Source organism: Crocodylus siamensis, chromosome 2 (genome assembly GCF_052110815.1).
Source record: "Crocodylus siamensis isolate JL-2025a chromosome 2, ASM5211081v1, whole genome shotgun sequence".
Classification (NCBI taxonomy): domain Eukaryota; kingdom Metazoa; phylum Chordata; order Crocodylia; family Crocodylidae; genus Crocodylus; species Crocodylus siamensis.
Genome location: NC_143396.1, coordinates 173,205,400 through 173,224,238, shown reverse-complemented (window position 1 = coordinate 173,224,238; position 18,839 = coordinate 173,205,400). Strand labels below are relative to the sequence as shown.

The window sequence follows — 18,839 nt, the reverse complement described above, 5'->3', positions numbered from 1 at the left end:
CTATGAATTCTGGAACCAGCCTGTGGCCATGGGGCTTCAAGGACATTCAGGCTAGGGACCGACATTCAAAAAGCTGGAGCCTGAATTGATTCAGTCTTTGCAGGTTAGTGTAGCCTGCCTAGATTGAACCAATTTGCAAGTGAACAGACATTCGAGAAATTCAGGCACATGTCTGCAGTGGCTCAGAAGGGCCACTAGAGTAGCCCTCAGTTTCCGGGAAGTGGTGCTGGGGGCCATGCCCAGCCCCAGCAGTAACCTCAAGTGAATTGGCCAGAGAGGGGGCTTAATTCTCCGCTTCCTGTCCCAGTAGCACCATACAGGCTGGGTCCACCTGGCACTTCCCGCTCACTGCTGCAGCAGCAGGAGTGGGGGCACAGCCAGAGGCAGGCCAGTATGGCCCACTGAGGCAAGGAGGGCAGGGAAGAAGTTTATTCTCCCCTCTGCTTCTGGGGGACCACAGCTGGGCTCTGCCAGCCCCAACTGCTGCTGCCTCTGATGGCTCCATGCACAGGGTGAGCAGTGGGATAAGCTCCTTCCCTGCCCCCTGTGCCAGATGCTGGAGGGAGGGGGAAAATAACCCCCCTCTCTGTCCCCTCACCTAAAGTGGCCATGCCAGCCGGCCTCTGGCTGTGCCTCTGCCCTGCTGCTGGAGTGGCAAGCGGGGTACAACCCTGATGGGGCAGCAGCCCCTCTCGTGGTTTTCTGGGAGGTCAAGCCTCTTCTCAGTGGGGCACTGCACTGTAGGCAGGGGCGGGGTAGAGCAGAGCAGGCAGAGCTGCCACAGGCTGCGTGGGGCGAGCGATGGCTTCAGGGCTCAGAGGGGTGGTCATAGCCCCCCAAATCCTTCCTAGCACCGCTGCTGCTCACCCCACACAGTCTGCAGCAGCTCTGACTGCCCCACTGGGAAGAGACTTGCACTCTCCGGGAAACCATGAGAGGGGCTCCTGCCCCACCACAGTCCCTCGCCACTCCAGGGGCAGGGGCATAGCCCTCTTAGGCAAGGGGGCAGGGAGGGGGGTTATTTCCCCCCTCCCTCCAGCATCTGGTGGAGGGTTCAGGGAAGGAGCTTATTCCACCCTGCCCAGGGAGCAATCGACAGCAGGCAGAGCTGGCAGGCCCTGGCTGCAGTCCCCCGGGGCAGAGTGGGGAATAAACCCCCTCCCTGCCCCCTCTGCCTCAGGAGACCATGCTGGCCAGCATCTGGCCACACCCCTGCCCCTGCTGCTGCAGCAACAAGGAGTGGAGTGGAGAATTAAACACCCTCCCTGGTCAGTTCACTCCAGGCTAGTGCCAGAGCCAGCCACACCTCCACCACTAGAGCAGTCAGTAGAGAAATGCCTGGCAGGTCGATGCTGGTGGGATAGGGGAGGGAAGGGAAATAAACCTCTTCCCTGCTCCCTTCACCTGAGGGGGGCATGCATCTGGCCAGGCCCCTGCCTGCTCCTGCTCCAGCTAGAGAGCAGAGGGGCGAGGCCATCCCTGCTCTGCTGAAGCAGAGAGCAAAGCCTGGCCTAGGGCTGCAGAGCATGCTGGGATGCTGGGGGACTCTGATTTAAGTTAAACCATGAAGGGATCCGGAACAGAAGTTGCAAAACTGGTTTGAGCTCAATCAGTGAAGTCTGATGCAACAGTCAACCAGGTTTATCTCAGACTGGTTTTGGCCATTTTGAAATTGGTTTATGTGCACTGAACTAATGTTGTTTTAGAGGTTTAAACCAGTTTCTGGTCACTTAAACCATTTAATGTGTAACTTCTGTCTCTAGCCTGTGGCAGGGTCTGCACTTGCAGGTTGTCTCCCTATGATGCTGTGATTCATAGATTTCTACAGTCAGAAGGGACCTGGCAGATGACTGGGTCTGACCCCCTGCTCCAGGCAGGAAAAAGTGCTGGGGTTAGGTAACCCTAGCTAGATGCCTGTCTAATCTCCTTTTGAACACCTCCAAGGTAAGGGAAAGCACCACCTCCCCTGGAAGCCCATTCCATATTTTGGCAACCCTTAGCATACAGAATTTCTTCCTTGTGTCCAGTCTAAATCTATTCTCCTTCAGTTTGTGTCCATTATTTCTGGTAAACCTGAGGGGCACCCTGGTGAAGAGTATCGCCTATTCCCTGGGGACCTCCCCCCCGCAATGTGTTTGTAGGCAGCCACAAGATCACCGCTCACCCTTCTCTTGCGGAGGCTGAAGAGATTCAGGTCCCTCAGTGTATCTTCATAGAGTCTTACCTGCAGGCCCTCAACCATACGTGTAACCCTCTTCTGAACCCTCTCAAGGTTATCCACATCCCTCTTGAAATGCAGCACTCAAAACGGGATGCAGAACTCCATCTGCGGCCTCACCAATGCCGCATAGAGGGGAATTATCACTTCCCTAGACCTGCTCATGATGCACCTGCTGATGCAAGAAAGAGTGTGGTTAGCCTTGCTTATTACCTCGTCACACTGGTGACTCATGTTCATTTTGCATCAACCAGGACTCCAAGATCTCCTTTCACTGTTGTGATGCTCAGAATGGTACCCCCCACTCTACAGGTGTGTTGGAGATTCTTTCTCTCCAGGTGCAGCACCTTGCATTTATCCTTGTTAAATTGCATCCTATTCTCATCTGCCCACTTCCCCAGTCTGTCCGAATCTGCCTGAATTCGCTCCCTGCCCTCCAGTGTGTTTACTATACCCCATAGTTTAGTGTCATCTGTGAATTTGGGCAAGGTACTTTCAACACCTTCGTCCAAATCGCTGATGAAGATATTAAACAGTACTGGTCCAAGGACAGAGGCTTGGGGGACACCACTGCCCACATCCCTCCAGAGAGAAACCAACCCATTCACCACCACTCTCTGGGTGCATCCCATAAGCCAGTTTTTCACCCACCTGTGAAAAAATCCACATCACAGCTACTCAGTTTGCTTGTAAGAATTGGGTGTGACACTGTGTCAAAAGCCTTGTTAAAATCCAAGTAAATAATATTTACTTCCACTCCTGCATCTAAGCACTTTGTGACATGGTCATAAAAAAAGACCAGCTTTGTCGGGCAGGATCTGCCTGCTGTAAACCCATGCTGGTTGCCTCTTAACATTGTGTTACCTGCTGGCCCCCTGCAAATGCAGTCCTTTATGATTTTTTCTAAGGTGTTGCTGAGAATAGAGGTGAGACTGACTGGCCTATAATTACCCGGGTCCTCCTTCCTCCCCTTCTTCAAGATAGGGACCACAAAGGGACCTGTGCAAGAAGCACTGGCTGCGGCAGGTCCTACTAGTGGCTGCTCATCTCTGACCCAAGGTAGGTCAGTCCAGCCTACAGCTGGAAAGGTTTCCAGCTGCTGCTTCATGCTCTTTGTCCCAAGCCCAACTCCAGAATACCGAATCCATTTCTTCATCCCTCTGCCAATCAGAGATTGGGGCCCTGTTGTGGCTACCACTGTAGGTAACTGCAACAAAGAGACAGGCTCTACTGCAAAGATCTTACAGTCAATAGGCCTGTGTGAAACAGCTAGTATTCACTTGGAATTTGGATTCAGCTGATTCACGGAGTTGGTGATTCAAATCACATTCCTGAATGGATTTGGTCAAATCTGATTCAAAGATTCAGCTGCCACCAAATCAGCAAAACCTCCAAATCAGACAGGCCCCATCCCCTGCCCGCTCTCCCAGCCCTGTCAACGACTGCCCCACCTGGCCCAGCTCTTAAAAAAAAGCCCAGCATTCACTGGATGCTGCCAGGAGTGGGGGTGATCCCCACTGCCCCGCACTGTGTGGGGGGCTCTGTCACAAGCCCCCATCCCCCACCCGCTCTCCCAGCCCCAGTGTCCCAGCTCTTTGAAGAAAAAAAAAAGCCCCCACTTCCAAGCTGCTGCCCAGTGGGGGGGGGGGCAATCCCTGCTGAACCCCACTGCCTCGTTCTGTGTGGGGGCCTCTGCCACAAGTCCCCATCCCCTGCCTCATCTCCCAGCTCCCCCCCTCCCTCCCATGGCTTCCCCACCCACCCCAGCTCTTAAAAAAAAAAAAAAAAAGCAAAAAAGCCCCACATTCACTGGCTTGGGGGGGGAAATCCCTGTTGTCCCCCACTGTGTGGGGGGCTCTGCGACAAGCCCCCAGAAGACCTGATGGCCACTGCAGCATCCAGTGAGTGTGCAGCTTTTTTTTTCTTTTTTTTTTTTTTTTTTTTTAAAGAGCCAGGAGCTGGGGCCAGTCAGGGCAGCCATGGGGGGGAGGGAGGGCTGGGAAAGCAAGCGGAGGTCAGGGGGTGCTCAGGTGGGCTGGGGTCTTAGCAGGGGATGGGGCTTGACAGGGGGGTCGCGTGTGTGTGATCGTCGTCTCCCCCCCCCCAACTTACTGGCACAGAGTTCAGGTCCAGCTCCCTGCGGCAGTGAGCGGGGACTTCCTGAATCTTTGATGCTCTCCAAATCTTTTCTGAATCAATTTGGAGAGCTTCGAATCGATTTGGACCTGATTTGATTCAGATTCAGAGATTCGGCTGCTGAATCGGACTGGATCTCCGAATCGAATCAGCACCCAAAGCTTCACACAGCCCTGACAGCCAAAGAGTAACTATAATTTGAATTACTTTCTCATTCTCGATTACAGCATTTGCAATGAGTGCAGCCCTTGAAGAGACAGCTGTAACTCTGTGGTGGTAGTGTAGCTCTGTAGATCAGTCAGATGGCAAGAATTTGGAAACAGGAAGAGTGAGCACTTTCTCTGTGCCCTGTCGATCAATGTTGCTGGCCCAGGGTTTGACACACACAGGTGTTGTGGGGTGGCAGTGCTAAGGATTGGGACCATGTTGGATCAACCAGCTACTTTTCTTTAGAGCTAAAGGAGGCTTCTGCCTCTCATCTCAGATAATGGAAGCATATTATCATGCAGACTGTAACACGCCTGGCAGCAATGAGCGACACAGCGAGTTCTCGATATGGAAGATCTCAGACAGCAAACTTCTATATGCCTTGTGTTGCTTGTTAGTTGAAAGGGTTGTCGCTGCAGTTGCCTCAGGGGTTCTTTGTCAGCTCTTTACTGTAACACATTAGATGTCTAAAGCTCTGCGGTTAGGGAGATGACAAGTACCTCACCACAGTGATGTGGGCAAGCTGTAATCAGGGAGAATGACCACAGCACTAAGGAGGTTTGCAGATTAGTTTTGCATCAATTGTGAAATGTTACCCCTCTGCATTATACTGGCTGTGAATTTTATGTCTACCTGTGTGCAGTAGGGCTCATCAGACCATGGACGTTAAGACAGCCAGGTTCTTTTGATAAGCCGAGAAGGTGCATAAATAATAGGGAGGAGAGGCTAGAAGGGAGCACCATTGTATGTGGGGGGGGCTTCCTCTTCCCAGCTTTTTCTGCATAGTATCAGGGTGAAGATACCTGAGCACAGTAACCAGCTAGAGACCAAAACCCAGGATCCTTCCTCCCACATCACATGCTTTTATGGCTGTCAATATAACGGTGCATCCTCTAATAGATTTTAAGCTGTTTAAGACCAAAATTACCTTTATTATTGGTCAGTTTTATTATTGGTCAGTAGAGGGTGTGCTGCAATTGGTTGGCCTTCAGTCTCTCCTCTGAGACCAGCAATGCTGTGGATTCCTTGCCATGCACCCACTATCACCCCGACAAGTCTCCCTGGATTTCCTTTCTACCTGGCATCTTCCACAAGGTAACACAGCCTACTCAGCAACTAGACTGCTTACTTCAGGGATGAATTCTGTTTTCTTTCTGCTCACCAGTGCAGATCCAATGCTTGGAAATACTCTCTGAGTCCTGGAGTGGTTCTCCACTAAGGTTGGGAGATACTAGACCTCAAAAACATGAACTGTACCAGCTTAGCTGCTTTTTATCTTCTTCCAGCTGACACCTCCTGATAGGGCCCCCATTCCTTCAGTAGGCAAGTGCCTCACAATCCTGAATGCAGTTGTCCGTAAAGCACTCCTGCGAGGTGCTTTTTTCCCCACTTTAGAAGTAGAGAGAGAGCTAACTGGAGGCAGTTAGCTCTTTCCCTACCATAGCATCCAGGGACATTGAACCAGAGTCTTAGGGGACCACAATCACTGGGCTGTGGTCTCTCCACTTTTAGCCTCCTGCCACTTTCCTCTCTGATCCTGCAAGCACTTACATACATGTGTAGCAACTGATGTGCAAAAAGTGAAAAATGTGTGTAAGCTGTTGCAGGATCTGGCAAACTTCTAGAACAAATTAAAACTTTGATTATATTGAAAATCAAGATTTCAGGCTCCCAGCCTGCAACTGCATTGCATTTCCTGGTGCTAGTTTTAGGTCCTTGGTCTCCAACATGCTTGAGAAGGTCTGTGTGGGGCATACCTAGAGAAGGTTTGGCAAGAGTGGACAGACAGGACTTACCTGGGAGCAAACTCCTCTGGCAGTGCCAAGGATGTGCTGTGGATGCACGTTAAGGCACAAGCCCAGTGCACTGCATAGTAACATGGGCCTAGATCTCAGATAGCTTTCTGGTGCATTAGGATGTAAATCCTCCAGCTGCTTGGTGCAAACAAATAAAGGTTGCCTCTGGAGTGGGTAGTACAATCAGTGCAGCATCCCTGGATTTGTTTCCTTTGATATTTATTTTGTTTTCTGCTGTCCCTATATGTATAATTTTCAGGGTTCTGCAGAATACATCCGTATTCAGTGCTAGAAGTGATCAAAGGATTCTATTTTGATGTTTCTAGCACTGGAGAAGGCATGAGAAAGTACTGTGGGACTATCACGTTAGTTGAATGTTGGCTAAAATAGCAGTGAAAGTGTTCATATACTGGCATCTTGAGGTTTCAAAGCCAACAAGCAATTGACCTGAATGGAGTGATTTTTCTCCTCAGGCTGCCTACAGTCTCAGGAAAAAAGTGGCTCATGGACTAGCTTTAGGAAACGGAGGGCTAGAAGTGTTCTTTGAGGTTTTGTTTTGTTTTTCTTTTTTTAACAAAAGTTGAAATTCTAGGTCACAGTGAGGAGAGGAGCAGAGTTAGCCAATTTAACAGTGATGAGGTACACGGGGCCTGCTTCTAGTTAGACCTAAAGCACTAACATTTAAGATTATGTCTTGAAATGAGTGGAAGGACAAGAAAAAACAAAATGACATTCCAAATCCTGTGATCATTAGTTTTAATGGTTAGATAGCTTCTGAGCTGGAAAATCTAGAAATAAATGCTGCCCAGCATTTGACACTGGGGATTCTGAGCTTTCTGGCTGTACAAAGCATTTAGCTATGTCCAGGAGGATCATGGGATAGAGCTCATTAAAATTGTCTCTGGTTCTTTCAGTCTACCTCTTCTTTGTAAGCACCAGTTTGGGGTTGCTATAATAAACCCTGGACCTCAGACAAGGGGCATATATTATCCATGATTTGTTAGATGGTTCTAACATTTAAATATGGCACTAGCCCATTTATGCAGCTGGAAAGCTTGGTTTTAATATGTGCATGTCCTTTTGGCTGACATTTTCAGTACACCTTGGAGTTTCCTGTCCACTGTAGTGTCATCACTTATAAAACTCACTTGAGGGAAAATGTCCAAAATCCAGAGTGTCCCTTTAAGACCCCAGTTTAGTCAGCATGGAAAATGTGGCTTTTCTCATTTGACTTCCTTTTATTTTTTGGCTTTTACCTGTCAGCCTTCTCTGGACAGAAATCACCTTCCCTTGATTCACAGCTGACTTTGTTTTCACTCTAGGGGAGATGCGCCTTGTTGGCTTGCATGTCCAAGCACTGGTGAACGCTGGTGTTAAAGCAAAAGACATCGCTGTCATTGCTCCTTACAACCTTCAGGTGAGATCTCAGCTTCCTCCGACGTGGCATCTTAAGCCGAGCGTAGGGTGGATACACAATGGCAAATCTATCTCAAATGCGAGATCTTCAGGGGGCAATAATTAATCCTCTCCATTTCCTTAACCACCATGGTATTTTAGACCCTTGGAGCTCGGGCACTCTTTATAACTAATCCATGGGGTGATCATCCTTCCCTTCTCAGTTGTGTGTCCTGACATGCAGGAATTTAAGGGGAAGGTAGTCTTTTAGGAAGATATCATTTCAATTCTTTTTATCTTGAAAGTGACCTTAATAACATGTTTGCCGTTGTTTTTCAGGTAGACATGCTAAGAGAGCACCTGTGTCACAAGTATCCAGAGCTAGAAATTAAATCAGTTGATGGTTTCCAGGGAAGGGAGAAGGAGGCTGTCATACTGTCCTTTGTAAGATCCAACAGGAAAGGTATGTATTTCTAGTGAGACAGAATTTTGGAGAAATAGGATGTTTTGGCATGTAAGGAAAAGGGAATCATTTAACAAAGTAAAATGTCACCCAGGGTGTTGCCAACATTCAACATTGGTGATTTTATTGGAGTCATGTAATGATATGAGTATCCAAGCTTTCATTTGAGTTAAAAGAAGTAGGTTAGTTGGCCTCTCACTTTCAGAGAAAAAGCTTGAAAACATGAATGCTGAAGCTTCAAATGCCAGAAGGCCAATAGAAAGAATTGGCACTGTTTTTAAAAGTTGGTCATCTTCAAGCCCTCACAAAGCTGAGCTTGGCTTGACCCATGTGGGATTAGTACGTCATCTTCAAGCCCTCACAAAGCTGAGCTTGGCTTGACCCATGTGGGATTAGTACCATTGCACTTATACCAGCAGCATCTTCCCCACTAGTGGAAGTCCCAAGTATTCCCCACAGAGCAAGGAGTTTGTAGTGAGCTACTTTTGGATACATCCCCAGAGAAAATGGAAACCAAAGCAAGTCCTATAAGTAATGCATAAAGATGGTTGTTTTCAGAACAGAATCTAGGGCAGAAAATCATGGTTTTTTCTGTCACTGAACACAGAGGGACATAACAACTGGAATGAAGTTAATTTCCTGAGGCCAGAGATTTCTCAGACTCTTTCTGCTGATCCACATAATGAAGGCTCATTATAAAGTATTTCACTATTTTGGAGGCATTGGAAGTTTCACGTTTTGTGTTATCCAAACCAAGTGAAGGGCACATGCAGAACCAGAAGGAACATCTTTCTGAGTTTCTGCAGCACTGTTAATGTACATCACACCTTTCAAACACAAAACAGGACCTGTCACTTGCTATGTGAGATTTGCAGGCTGAGATGACAAAAGACGAGACTGCACACAATGGTTTGGGAATATTAGCAGTGAAGAGGAGAAATTGGGAAGAGTTCACATAAGAAGTGAGCTTTACAAAGAGTTTGATGAAGGGAAGGTGGGACTTGGGTAATAAGAATAGCACAGTGATTGAAAGCCATTAATAACTGGTGACTCACTGCCTTCTGACATCTGTTCAGTGGCTGACACAAGATGAGTGGTGCTCTCAGGATAGGTGTCTGCATCCCAAAATTCCCCATCCCACTCCTCCCCCATTGACAGCCTTGTTGGCAATTTAAGCAGAGTTGCATCACAATGGGTAACCAAGTTTAATTGAACAAAGACTTGCCCTACTTCTGTAAATTACAGACCTTTTTATCTGCACAAGAGAGGCCAAAGGCCAGCCAAACTCCAGAGGTTCCACCCAGTTCTGTGGCCCCTTGCTTTTATAAATCCTAAAAATGCATTCAGATCCAATTGGCAAACCAACTGTGTAGAGTTGTGTACCATTGTGTAGAGTTTGTCCAGTGGTTAGGAGAGATTGGATTGGACTCTCATTACATTCTACCAGCTTCTGTGAATTGGGAATTAACCCCTAGGCTCCAAGACCACAGAGAGGAGATCACACATGCTTACTCATTCAAGTCTGACCCTGTCTGAACCCTTCTGTATCACTGTTTTGGGACAAGCTGGGTGAAGCTTGTCACCTGGATTTCTTTTAACTGTTTATTTTTCCAGTTATCTCTTATTTAGCCCAGAAGCTGGAAACTCAGTACCCGCCCACACAAGCCTTTTCTCTTGCTGAGCTGAGTCATCTTGGTGTTTGCTATCTGTTATTATTCTTCCTTGAGAAAATAGCTGGAGAGCAGAAATAGACCCTGTCAGATTGCCTACATGGTGGTTATTTTTAACCCTTGGCCTACACTCAGATTGGGATTGTTGGGAGGTTGGGATGGGGATGTTTCTCTGCTTGAGAAACTTGGTCTAGTACCTATTGGCTCAGGCTGCTCAGCTGCTGGGAGAGCTTGATTCTTCTCTGTATGCTGGCATGTGGAGTTGCAGCTCCCACTTCTGTGGCTGACAGCTGTCTCCAGGGTTCAGCCACTTCACCTGAGCCCTGGCCTGGTGCTATGTGATGTCCCACTCCTGAGCACTCCCATCATAAGCCTGCCCCAGTATGGTAGTAGGGCAGGGGTGAGCAAAATGCAGCCCATGGGCCAGATGTGGCCCACCTGACCATTCTATCCAGCCCACAGGGCCCCTAAAATTTAGAAAATTAATATTTATCTGCCCCTGGCTGCCTGTCATGCAGCCCTCGATGGCTTGTCAAAACTTAATAAGTGTCCCTTTGCCTGAAATAACTGCCTGCCCCTGTAGTAGGGAGTGTAGCCCTGATGCTACACACCTCCCTATATATTACTTCCCCAATGGAAGGAGTGTAGCTGGCATGATGGGGTGCTAGGCGTGTGCCCAGAGCTGCACTGCAGCTGGTTGGGAAGGCAGTGAGTGTAGAGCAGCCCCAGCATCTCTGTGCTCTCTACAGTCCCACTGTGGCACTTCTAGGAACACCTCGTAGGTCCTAGATAGGTTTTTACAGACATAGGACAAAGTCTTGAAATGGACCCTTCTGTATTTGGCACCTCTTACTGCTGGTGGAGTGAGCCCCACAATAAGTCATGTGTAGACTTGGCAGAATTTGATTTTTATTTTTTAATAATGTTGATGGATAATACTGATTATTTATTTTTAAGCCTTTATTTCAATTTTTATCGATTTAAATTGAATCATAACTACTGTAGTACTGCCACCAGCTGAGTGGCAGAGCTGCTATCAGTCCTGGCTCTGCTCACCTGTAGCTCCCTCATCCGCTTTGTTACTTCTTCTTCCTTTGTTCCCAGTCCCCTGGGGTTCCTGAGAATTGCAGTTCAAGCTATAGTTAGCATGGTTCTGTAGGACTGCTCCCCCTGTCGGCACACACTCCATCAGCCATCATTTTTCTTATGTCCCCTTTCTGTAAATTTCTGTTATTAATGATGGAATTTTTTTTTTGTCAGTCTGACTGTAAGGTGAAAACAATGTTTATCAGTGTTTACCAATAAAAACTGAATCCTGCCAAGCCTAGGAATGTACTACTGTCTGAGGAAATGACATCCTACCATGTCCCTCCTCCCTGTATCTTTACCCTGGCTGCGCTGGGGGAATATAGACATGCCTCCAGGTGGTAGCCCTTTTATAATGCATCTTATCTTCAACTTCTGTCTGCACTTGTCCTCTCAATAAACCTATTCACCACATTTTGCAGTTGCTGAAACTGAAGCAGAGAAGGGAAAGGACTGGACTGAGGTTATAGTGTGAATCAGCCATAGAACCAGAACTGGAACTTGGGAGTTGGTAAATCCTAGTCCGATGTACAGGTGACAGTAGCACTTTTCTCTGTTACCTCACTCCAAAGCCAATACATTATCCGAGGCCAAATCAGCAGCTGTAGCAATTGACTGTAGTTCCAGTGAGCTGAACTGATTTACATCATCTATGGTTCTGGCCTGTAGCTTGGACCCTTTGGTTCAGCACAGTAGTGCTGTCTCTGATGGTCCTTTGCCTTCTTTTGTGTTTTGCAGGGGAGGTGGGCTTCCTCGCTGAAGATCGGAGAATAAACGTGGCCATCACCCGTGCACGACGCCACGTGGCAGTTGTCTGTGACTCTCGAACCGTCAGCAACCAGGTCTTTCTGAAGCGACTAGTGGATTACCTCAGTGAGCATGGGGAAGCACGGACAGCCTTTGAGTACCTTGATGACATTGTTCCAGAAAACTACTCTCATGAGAACTCTCAGGGTCACCCCGAGCAAGGGGAGGGACCCAAAACTGTTCCATCGTCCACTCCAAAACCTCACTCCCATGGCCAGAAAGCCAAACCAGCTCCAGGAAAACCCATTCTCCCAAAACCAAGCGTAGGTCCTGCACAGAATGTGAATGGCACTGGGAACAAGAGGATGGAGGTAAAGGACAATTCAGCCAAGTTCAAGGCCATGCTAGTGGATTTCCTGGAGAGCAGCAAGGCCCAGCTGGATTTCCCTCCTTCTTTAAATTCTCACGACAGGATGCTGCTCCACCAGATGGCTGAAGAATACGGGCTACAGCATGCCAGCACTGGCGAAGGGAGACAGCGGTACCTCAGTATCCGCAAGAGACCCCCTGCCACTGTCTCTGCTACAGTGACTAACAAAGCCAACGAGCAGGCTCCATCCTCTGAGTCAGAAGAGCCCCCAAGAGAAGCCCCCAGCCCTGGTCAGACAGGAGGGAGCAGCATGAGCTCAGGGAAAGTCGATCTGAAAATGCTGCACCTGGAGAGGATGCAACGGGAAAAAGCCAAGTGGGAAGAGAGGGCAAGAAGAACCCAGGAGTCAAGTGTGAATCTGGCAGGGACAGCAGGAAAGAAGCCCAAAAATGAAGCCAAAGGTAGGCTCCATCCTGACTTTCTCTTCACTGTCACTTAAGATTTGCCCAGCCCTATCTACAGGAAGCTTCAGTATTTCTATTGGAAAAGCCTGTCATGTTGGTGGTGGTCTTTTATCATACCTCTTGAAGATTGTTCCAGGGACATCTTAACCTGAAACAGACAAAGCAGGGGATGAGGGCACTGTTAGCATCCCTCTGCTGCAAGGGGTACTAAAACATATTTGAAAAATGTTGGCAAGAAGCTAGAACTGAGGGAGACTTCATCCTCAACCTCTGTTGTTGCTGATCCTAGCTGGTGAGCGGAGTGTAAGTGGCTAAGACCTGTTGGCTTCATTCTTTGACCCCAAATTTCAATTTGGCAGCCTTTTACAAATGGCAGGCCACCGTTTGTTACATGGCTCTGTACTGAGGGTACAGAGTCCCCGCCTCCTACTTCAGCCTCTGCTTACCTTCACCACCAAGTGCTGCTGATGCTTGTGGCCAGCAGCGTGGGGGCTGCAGTAGTGGGGTGAAAGAACAGCCCTCGGCCCAGAGCAGGCAGGGCTGGGGGTGGCAGCAGGTGGCTTGGGTGCTACGGAGGCAGGGATCAGTGATGCATAGCAGACAAATGCACAGCATAGGGCAGAGGAGGTACCCACCAGATTGTGTCCCACCACACCCATCCCAGGCACCAGATTGGGGCCAGCGGCCGCATCCAGCCCATGGACGGACCAAGAACTACCCATGTGGCCTGCCAAGGAAAAAAGATTGAGCACTACTAAGTTAAACTTTTTTCCCTTCATCTTCCAGGTAAGACTGCTGCAAAAGCAGACAGCACTACAGCCGAAGAAGACATCAACACCTTGATTTCTACTGTGGTTAAAGCCGACAACACCTGTGGTTTCCCCCAGTGTAAAGCCAGCATTACCACCTTGGGACAGCTTTGCCTGCATTGTAACAAACGCTACTGCCTCAGCCATCACATCCCAGAGGTATGGGCTCTGTGTGCACTTTCAGGGCAGCTGGAGGGGTTGCCTGAGTGCAGGAAGGCTATTTGTGGGAGCTTACCATCTGCTTGGTCTCCTGACCTAGCTTAACTCAAGCTGAGTTCCAGTAGTACGGGAACGTGGAACTGACTTTTCCTATTGGGCATTCAGAGGAGGGTTTCCCTAGCAGCACTATCAGCTTCTGGAAACCTCCAATCCTGAGATGAGCCCCTTCTCTCAGCCCGCTCCATTGTGGGGCCTTTTGCTCCAAAGAATTGCAAAGAGAATAAAAGCTTTGCTAACAGCCCTTATCTGTTAGGACCCAAGTGAGAGTCCTCCTGACGATCACTTTCCCCTTTGCTTTTGGCTTTTACGGATCTCTGACATGCATTTCTGGATTTCCCTTGGATCACAAGCAGAGCAAAGCAGGAAAGAGCAGTCTTGTGCCTAAGACTTAGGCATCTGGAAATGCTGGTTCAGTTCCCAGTTGGCCTACTGTATCCTTGGGCTTGCCAAGTGGGATTTGATTCTGCACAGCGGTTGAGCATTCTGGACCCAAAAGAGAAATGCTTGTTCTTTAATGTGTCTCTGGATTGGGACCACCAAACTCAGCACCTGATAGGATCAAAGCCTTCAAATCTGCTTCAGTTCCCCATCTGCACGAGGGGTGAATACCACATCTTTTCTTCCTTCCCTTGATCTGGTTTTGTGTATTCAGTGGTTCTCAACCTTTTTAGATTCAAGAGACCCCTTGTTAGACTCAAGGCACTCCTTGGAAAACAGCAGCCCTTAACTTTCACTTGTTTCTTATGTAGAGAAAATTAAAAGCACAAATCTTCAGTTACCGAAAACTTAGACTGTGACAGGCCAGAATAGTTTGATATGATGGATTTGTATTTGAAATCTTGGGGCCTATCTTCTGACTCATGTGTAGGTGTTTGAACATCTAATGGTGTTAATATCATGCAGCACCCCTAAAAGGATTTTGTGGCAACTTGGTCGAGCATCACTGATGTAGAGTGCAAGCTTCTCAGGCTAAGATATAAGGCATCCTGTATCTTACATACGGTTCAACAAACAGTGCTCTCAGCTTGGTTGTTCTAGCACAACTACCATATTGATCATAATCATAACCATGATCCAGGGCTGGCAGTGAGGTCAGAGGGGCTGGATTGCCCCTAGAGCTGGAGGAACAGAGCACTTATTTCTAATATGCTTGTTTTTCTTAAAACAATGCTTTGGCGGGGGTCTGTCATTTTTTATATCTGTAACTGTTTGACTAGAATAGAGTTTCATAGATTTCATAGACATCAGGGCTGGAAGGGACCTCGGGAGATCATCGAGTCCAGCCCCCTGCCCAAAGGGCAGGAAGTCAGCTGGGGTCATAGGATCCCAGCAAGATAAGCATCCAATTTGCTCTTGAAGGTGTTCAATGTAGGTGCTTGAACCACCTCCGATGGCAGGCTGTTCCAGACCTTGGGGGCTCGGACAGTAAAGAAATTCTTCCTTATGTCCAGCCTGAAACGGTCTTGCAGGAGTTTGTGACCGTTCGACCTCGTCATCCCTTGGGGCGCTCTGGTGAACAAACATTCCCCCAGATCCTGGTGGTCACCCCTGATAAACTTATAGGTGGCCATCAAATCACCCCTGAGCCTACGCTTTTCCAGGCTAAAGAGTCCCATGTCTCTCAGCCCATCATCATAAGACCTGTTTTCCTGACCTCTGATCATGTGCGTGGCTCTCCTCTGGACTGTCTCAAGTTGATTGAATTGTTTTCAATCCAGGATTGCGGGGAAAATATCTCCTTTCATCTTATGCTCCAGGCCGCAAATCAAGAAAGGCTTTGGTTTGCTGTCAGGGTTTAGTTGTAATATCATTTTTGTTTTCAAATATGAAAGGAAAGGGAATTTTCATAATCTCTGGTTTTATTACTTTTATTCTTTTATAAATAAGAGGTGAACAGGCTGCAAGACTGTGCCTGTCCTTGGGTTGAATTAATAAACGGTGACCTTTGAAAACATCTTGGTCCAAAACCTGTTAGCTTAACAGTGTGTCATTGCTTAAATAAGGCAAGTCTTTGGAGACCTTTTTCTCCCCCTGGGTGTCTGAATCACTTCCTCTCTGAAGCCCTCACCTTCAAAGTCTTCTAATTTTCACGTAGCAGTTAACACTCACGCTCTCATGCCAGGGCATTTTGTGATGCTTTCAGGAGAAGATGGTCTATAAAAACACCCAGCTATATGTTGCAAATAACACACAGAGTTCTGGCTAACAGGACAAAGACTGTCATTTTCAGCAAGTCTGAGGAAATCTATTAGAGAATCAAGGAAGTTGTGAAAATATGGTCTAATCTAATTTACAAAAAAAAATGTGTTTTATCTCCAAGTAATAACATAGCTAACATTAGCTGAGCAAGTAGAAACTAACCATGTGGCAGCTGCAGAAGTCATTTTTAGCATTTTCATTGCTTTTCAGATGGTTGTTTTCAAAATCCTGAGGTTAATGGGATAGCATAGAGCTAGAGCCAGGCATAGTACAGTTGTGCCAAAGTCTTCAGTCCAGCAAGATAATTAAGCAAGGGCCTAACATTAGGCATATGAGCAGAGCTGTTGATCCCATCTCAATTACTTTTGAGACATTAATTCATTTCCATACTCATCCATTATTGTTCTCATTAATACCTAGCTCTTATGTAGTGCTTTATATAGGAAGGAATGTCTCTGTCTTCATGATACAGGTACTGAAGCTGAGGCAGAAAGGAGAGCCGTGACTTGCCAAGGTTCATGTGAAGGCCAGTAGCAGATTCTGAAATAGGACTTAGATCTCCTGAGTCTCAACACAGTGCTTTGCCTCATGAAACTACTTTTTCTTCCCTGATATGTTTATTAAATCTCTTCCTATGCCTCTACCTATGAGGCTGGAATTAGCTATTTTATTTTGCTGCCTTTATCTTTTCCCTGAAATCTTTAACTGCCCATGTGTCCTTGAATTATTGAGTCCCACTTTTCTATCTCAGCTGCTGCTTTTCCCCCTGGACATTATTTCCAGTGGAGAGAGAGACTTATATCTGGGCAGTCACTAACTTAGCATTGATACTAACTTTGAATCAGACTAAGGCATGGTTAGTGTCACAGTCAGCACTGTGATAAGACCTCATACACAGGATTTCTTTCAGGTGGTAGTCCTGGTCAGTACTAGATCTCATTGGTGCCAGTGCCCTGATATTGGAAGTTTCCATTATGCCTTTGTTGTGGTTTTTCCCAGCAAAGTAGGTATTGGTAATGCAAAGCTTTGGACTTGCACAGAGTCCTAACACTCACTGGGCATTTTCATTCATACTACCAATTCTGTGTTTGCCCGGAATACCAGGCTAGTTCTCAAAACTATATCCAACTCTTGCACTGAAGTCACCGAGTATTATAATGGTCTGATTTCTGTCAATTTTCACAATGTCTTCTTCAAGTTGTTGATAGAAAATGTTCATCACTGGCTTGAAGGATAGGCGCATAAACACGAAACAACGTGATGAAGCCGTTCTGTGTGTGCACTCTGAGCATCATGAATTGAATAGGTACAGCAATGGGGCTTTCATAGGAACACAGTAAGCTGTTTCTAACAGCAAAGCCTACTCCCTGCTCTCTCTTTTCTCCTACTGGTTTCCCATGCCAGATGACAATGTAATCATTCTCTCGGATAGAACCCATATCTGAGAGCCAAGTTTCTGACGACGCACTAATATTGATTCCTAGTCTAACCAACTCACAGTTTTTTAATGCTGTTATCCATAAGTCCAAACTCAATCCAGGGGTCAGAGTCTGGACATTCCAATACACAAGTCCTTTATTTTATTTTGGCCAAGATAGATTGGGTTGGGGCATGGCTGTTTTGATTCCACCTATTCTAGGGCCTTCCTCAAAAAAAGCAAGCAGGCCACCCCTGAATAGAGCTGCTTGGACACCTTGGTAGCTGCTCCCAGTTCCTTATGACACTTATAGAGTCCTGTGACCATCACAAGACCTTTGACGTGTACTCCTAGGCAAGAGTATGGAGGAGTGGAGGCCACCCTTGACCTACCGTCCCTCTTTTAGACCATTGAGACAGAGTCCAAAGGCCAGATTGAATTCATATGTTTAGTGCCTCAATGGTTGTAGCTTCTCTCAGGGGGCACCAGATTAGAGCGCCTGCTGACTGCTTAACACCTCAGCAAAGGTGTGTTTCTGGCACAGTGATGTCCCTTAGCTTTACTACAAGGAGTGGGGGCTAGGGTTTCGAGGTGCTCTATACTTGCCCTATTCAAAAGGTTGCAACATTGTGGTATTGTATAGGTGCTACCCCACCATGAGTAGCCCCACCAGAGGCCCTCCAGTCAGATGGAGCGGATGGCCATTTGCTAACCACCATCTAGGCCAGACTAGACTCCCTGTGTTATAGGTGCCATCCCTTGTGAGGAGCTGAGGGAGGGTGGCATGCATCTCATGGTCAGGGGTTCACTTGTTGGTTGTTGATACTATTGTCCCAACTTGTACCAGGTCATTGAGTTGTGAAATTGTCCTACGGAAATTTTGGGACAAATGCATTCTCCCTTCTGTCTTCTTGTCTCAATGTGTCGTTTAGGGCAACAGGAGTCTCTTCGGTTCCCACAAAATGTGGTGCAGTTCCTTCACTCCAAACCCAATGTTATACTTTATGCTTTTTGGCATTGGCTGTAATGAAGAAAGAAAAAAAATAAGTTGAAGAAATGTAGGCTAGAAAAAAACTACAGGGTGAAGAGGCACTGGCTTAATAGCTGCAAGCAAGGGGCAATAATAAATGTAGCTATGTGAAAATGGCAGGAGCCCTGCAGGGGTCTGCCTTGGGGCTGGAGCTGCTCAACATGTTTGTTCCTGACTTGGATGTTGGAATAGATTGCTTCCTGAGCAAATCTGAAGAAGACACAAAGCTGGGAAGGATTGAAAACACACTGGAGGACAGGAGCACAATCCAGAAGGATCCTGGTAGACTGAAAAGCTAGGTTAGAGCCAACAGGATTGAAGGTCAGTACTAACAAATGCAAGATGCTGCCTCTTGGGCAGAAGAATCAAAACCAGAAGAAAACAGGTGAGACATAGCTGGGTGGAAGCTCTGCAGAAAAGGATCGTAGACTCAGTAGGAGTCTACAGTGTGATACAGCTGCACAAAAGGCAAATGGGGTTTTAGGCTGCATCAACAAAAGCAATAGATGATAGAGACAGGAGGTAATAGTGCTTCTCTACTCTGGCACTGGTTAGGCCTCATGTAGAGTAGTGTGTGCATTTTTGGGCTCCACAGTTTAAAAAGGATGTACAG

At 47.3% G+C, this 18,839-nt stretch overlaps 1 protein-coding gene across 1 annotated transcript in view; it reads left to right on the top strand.

The window, feature by feature from the left end:
- The window catches only part of IGHMBP2 (immunoglobulin mu DNA binding protein 2), a 129,345-nt gene that overhangs the window by 100,811 nt on the left and 9,695 nt on the right, over positions 1–18,839 (top strand). The window contains exons 11-14 of the mRNA XM_090032338.1: positions 7,680–7,774; positions 8,092–8,215; positions 11,710–12,549; positions 13,339–13,520. Coding sequence (XP_089888464.1) covers positions 7,680–7,774; positions 8,092–8,215; positions 11,710–12,549; positions 13,339–13,520 — 1,241 coding nt within the window. The remainder of the gene's footprint in view (positions 1–7,679; positions 7,775–8,091; positions 8,216–11,709; positions 12,550–13,338; positions 13,521–18,839) is intronic.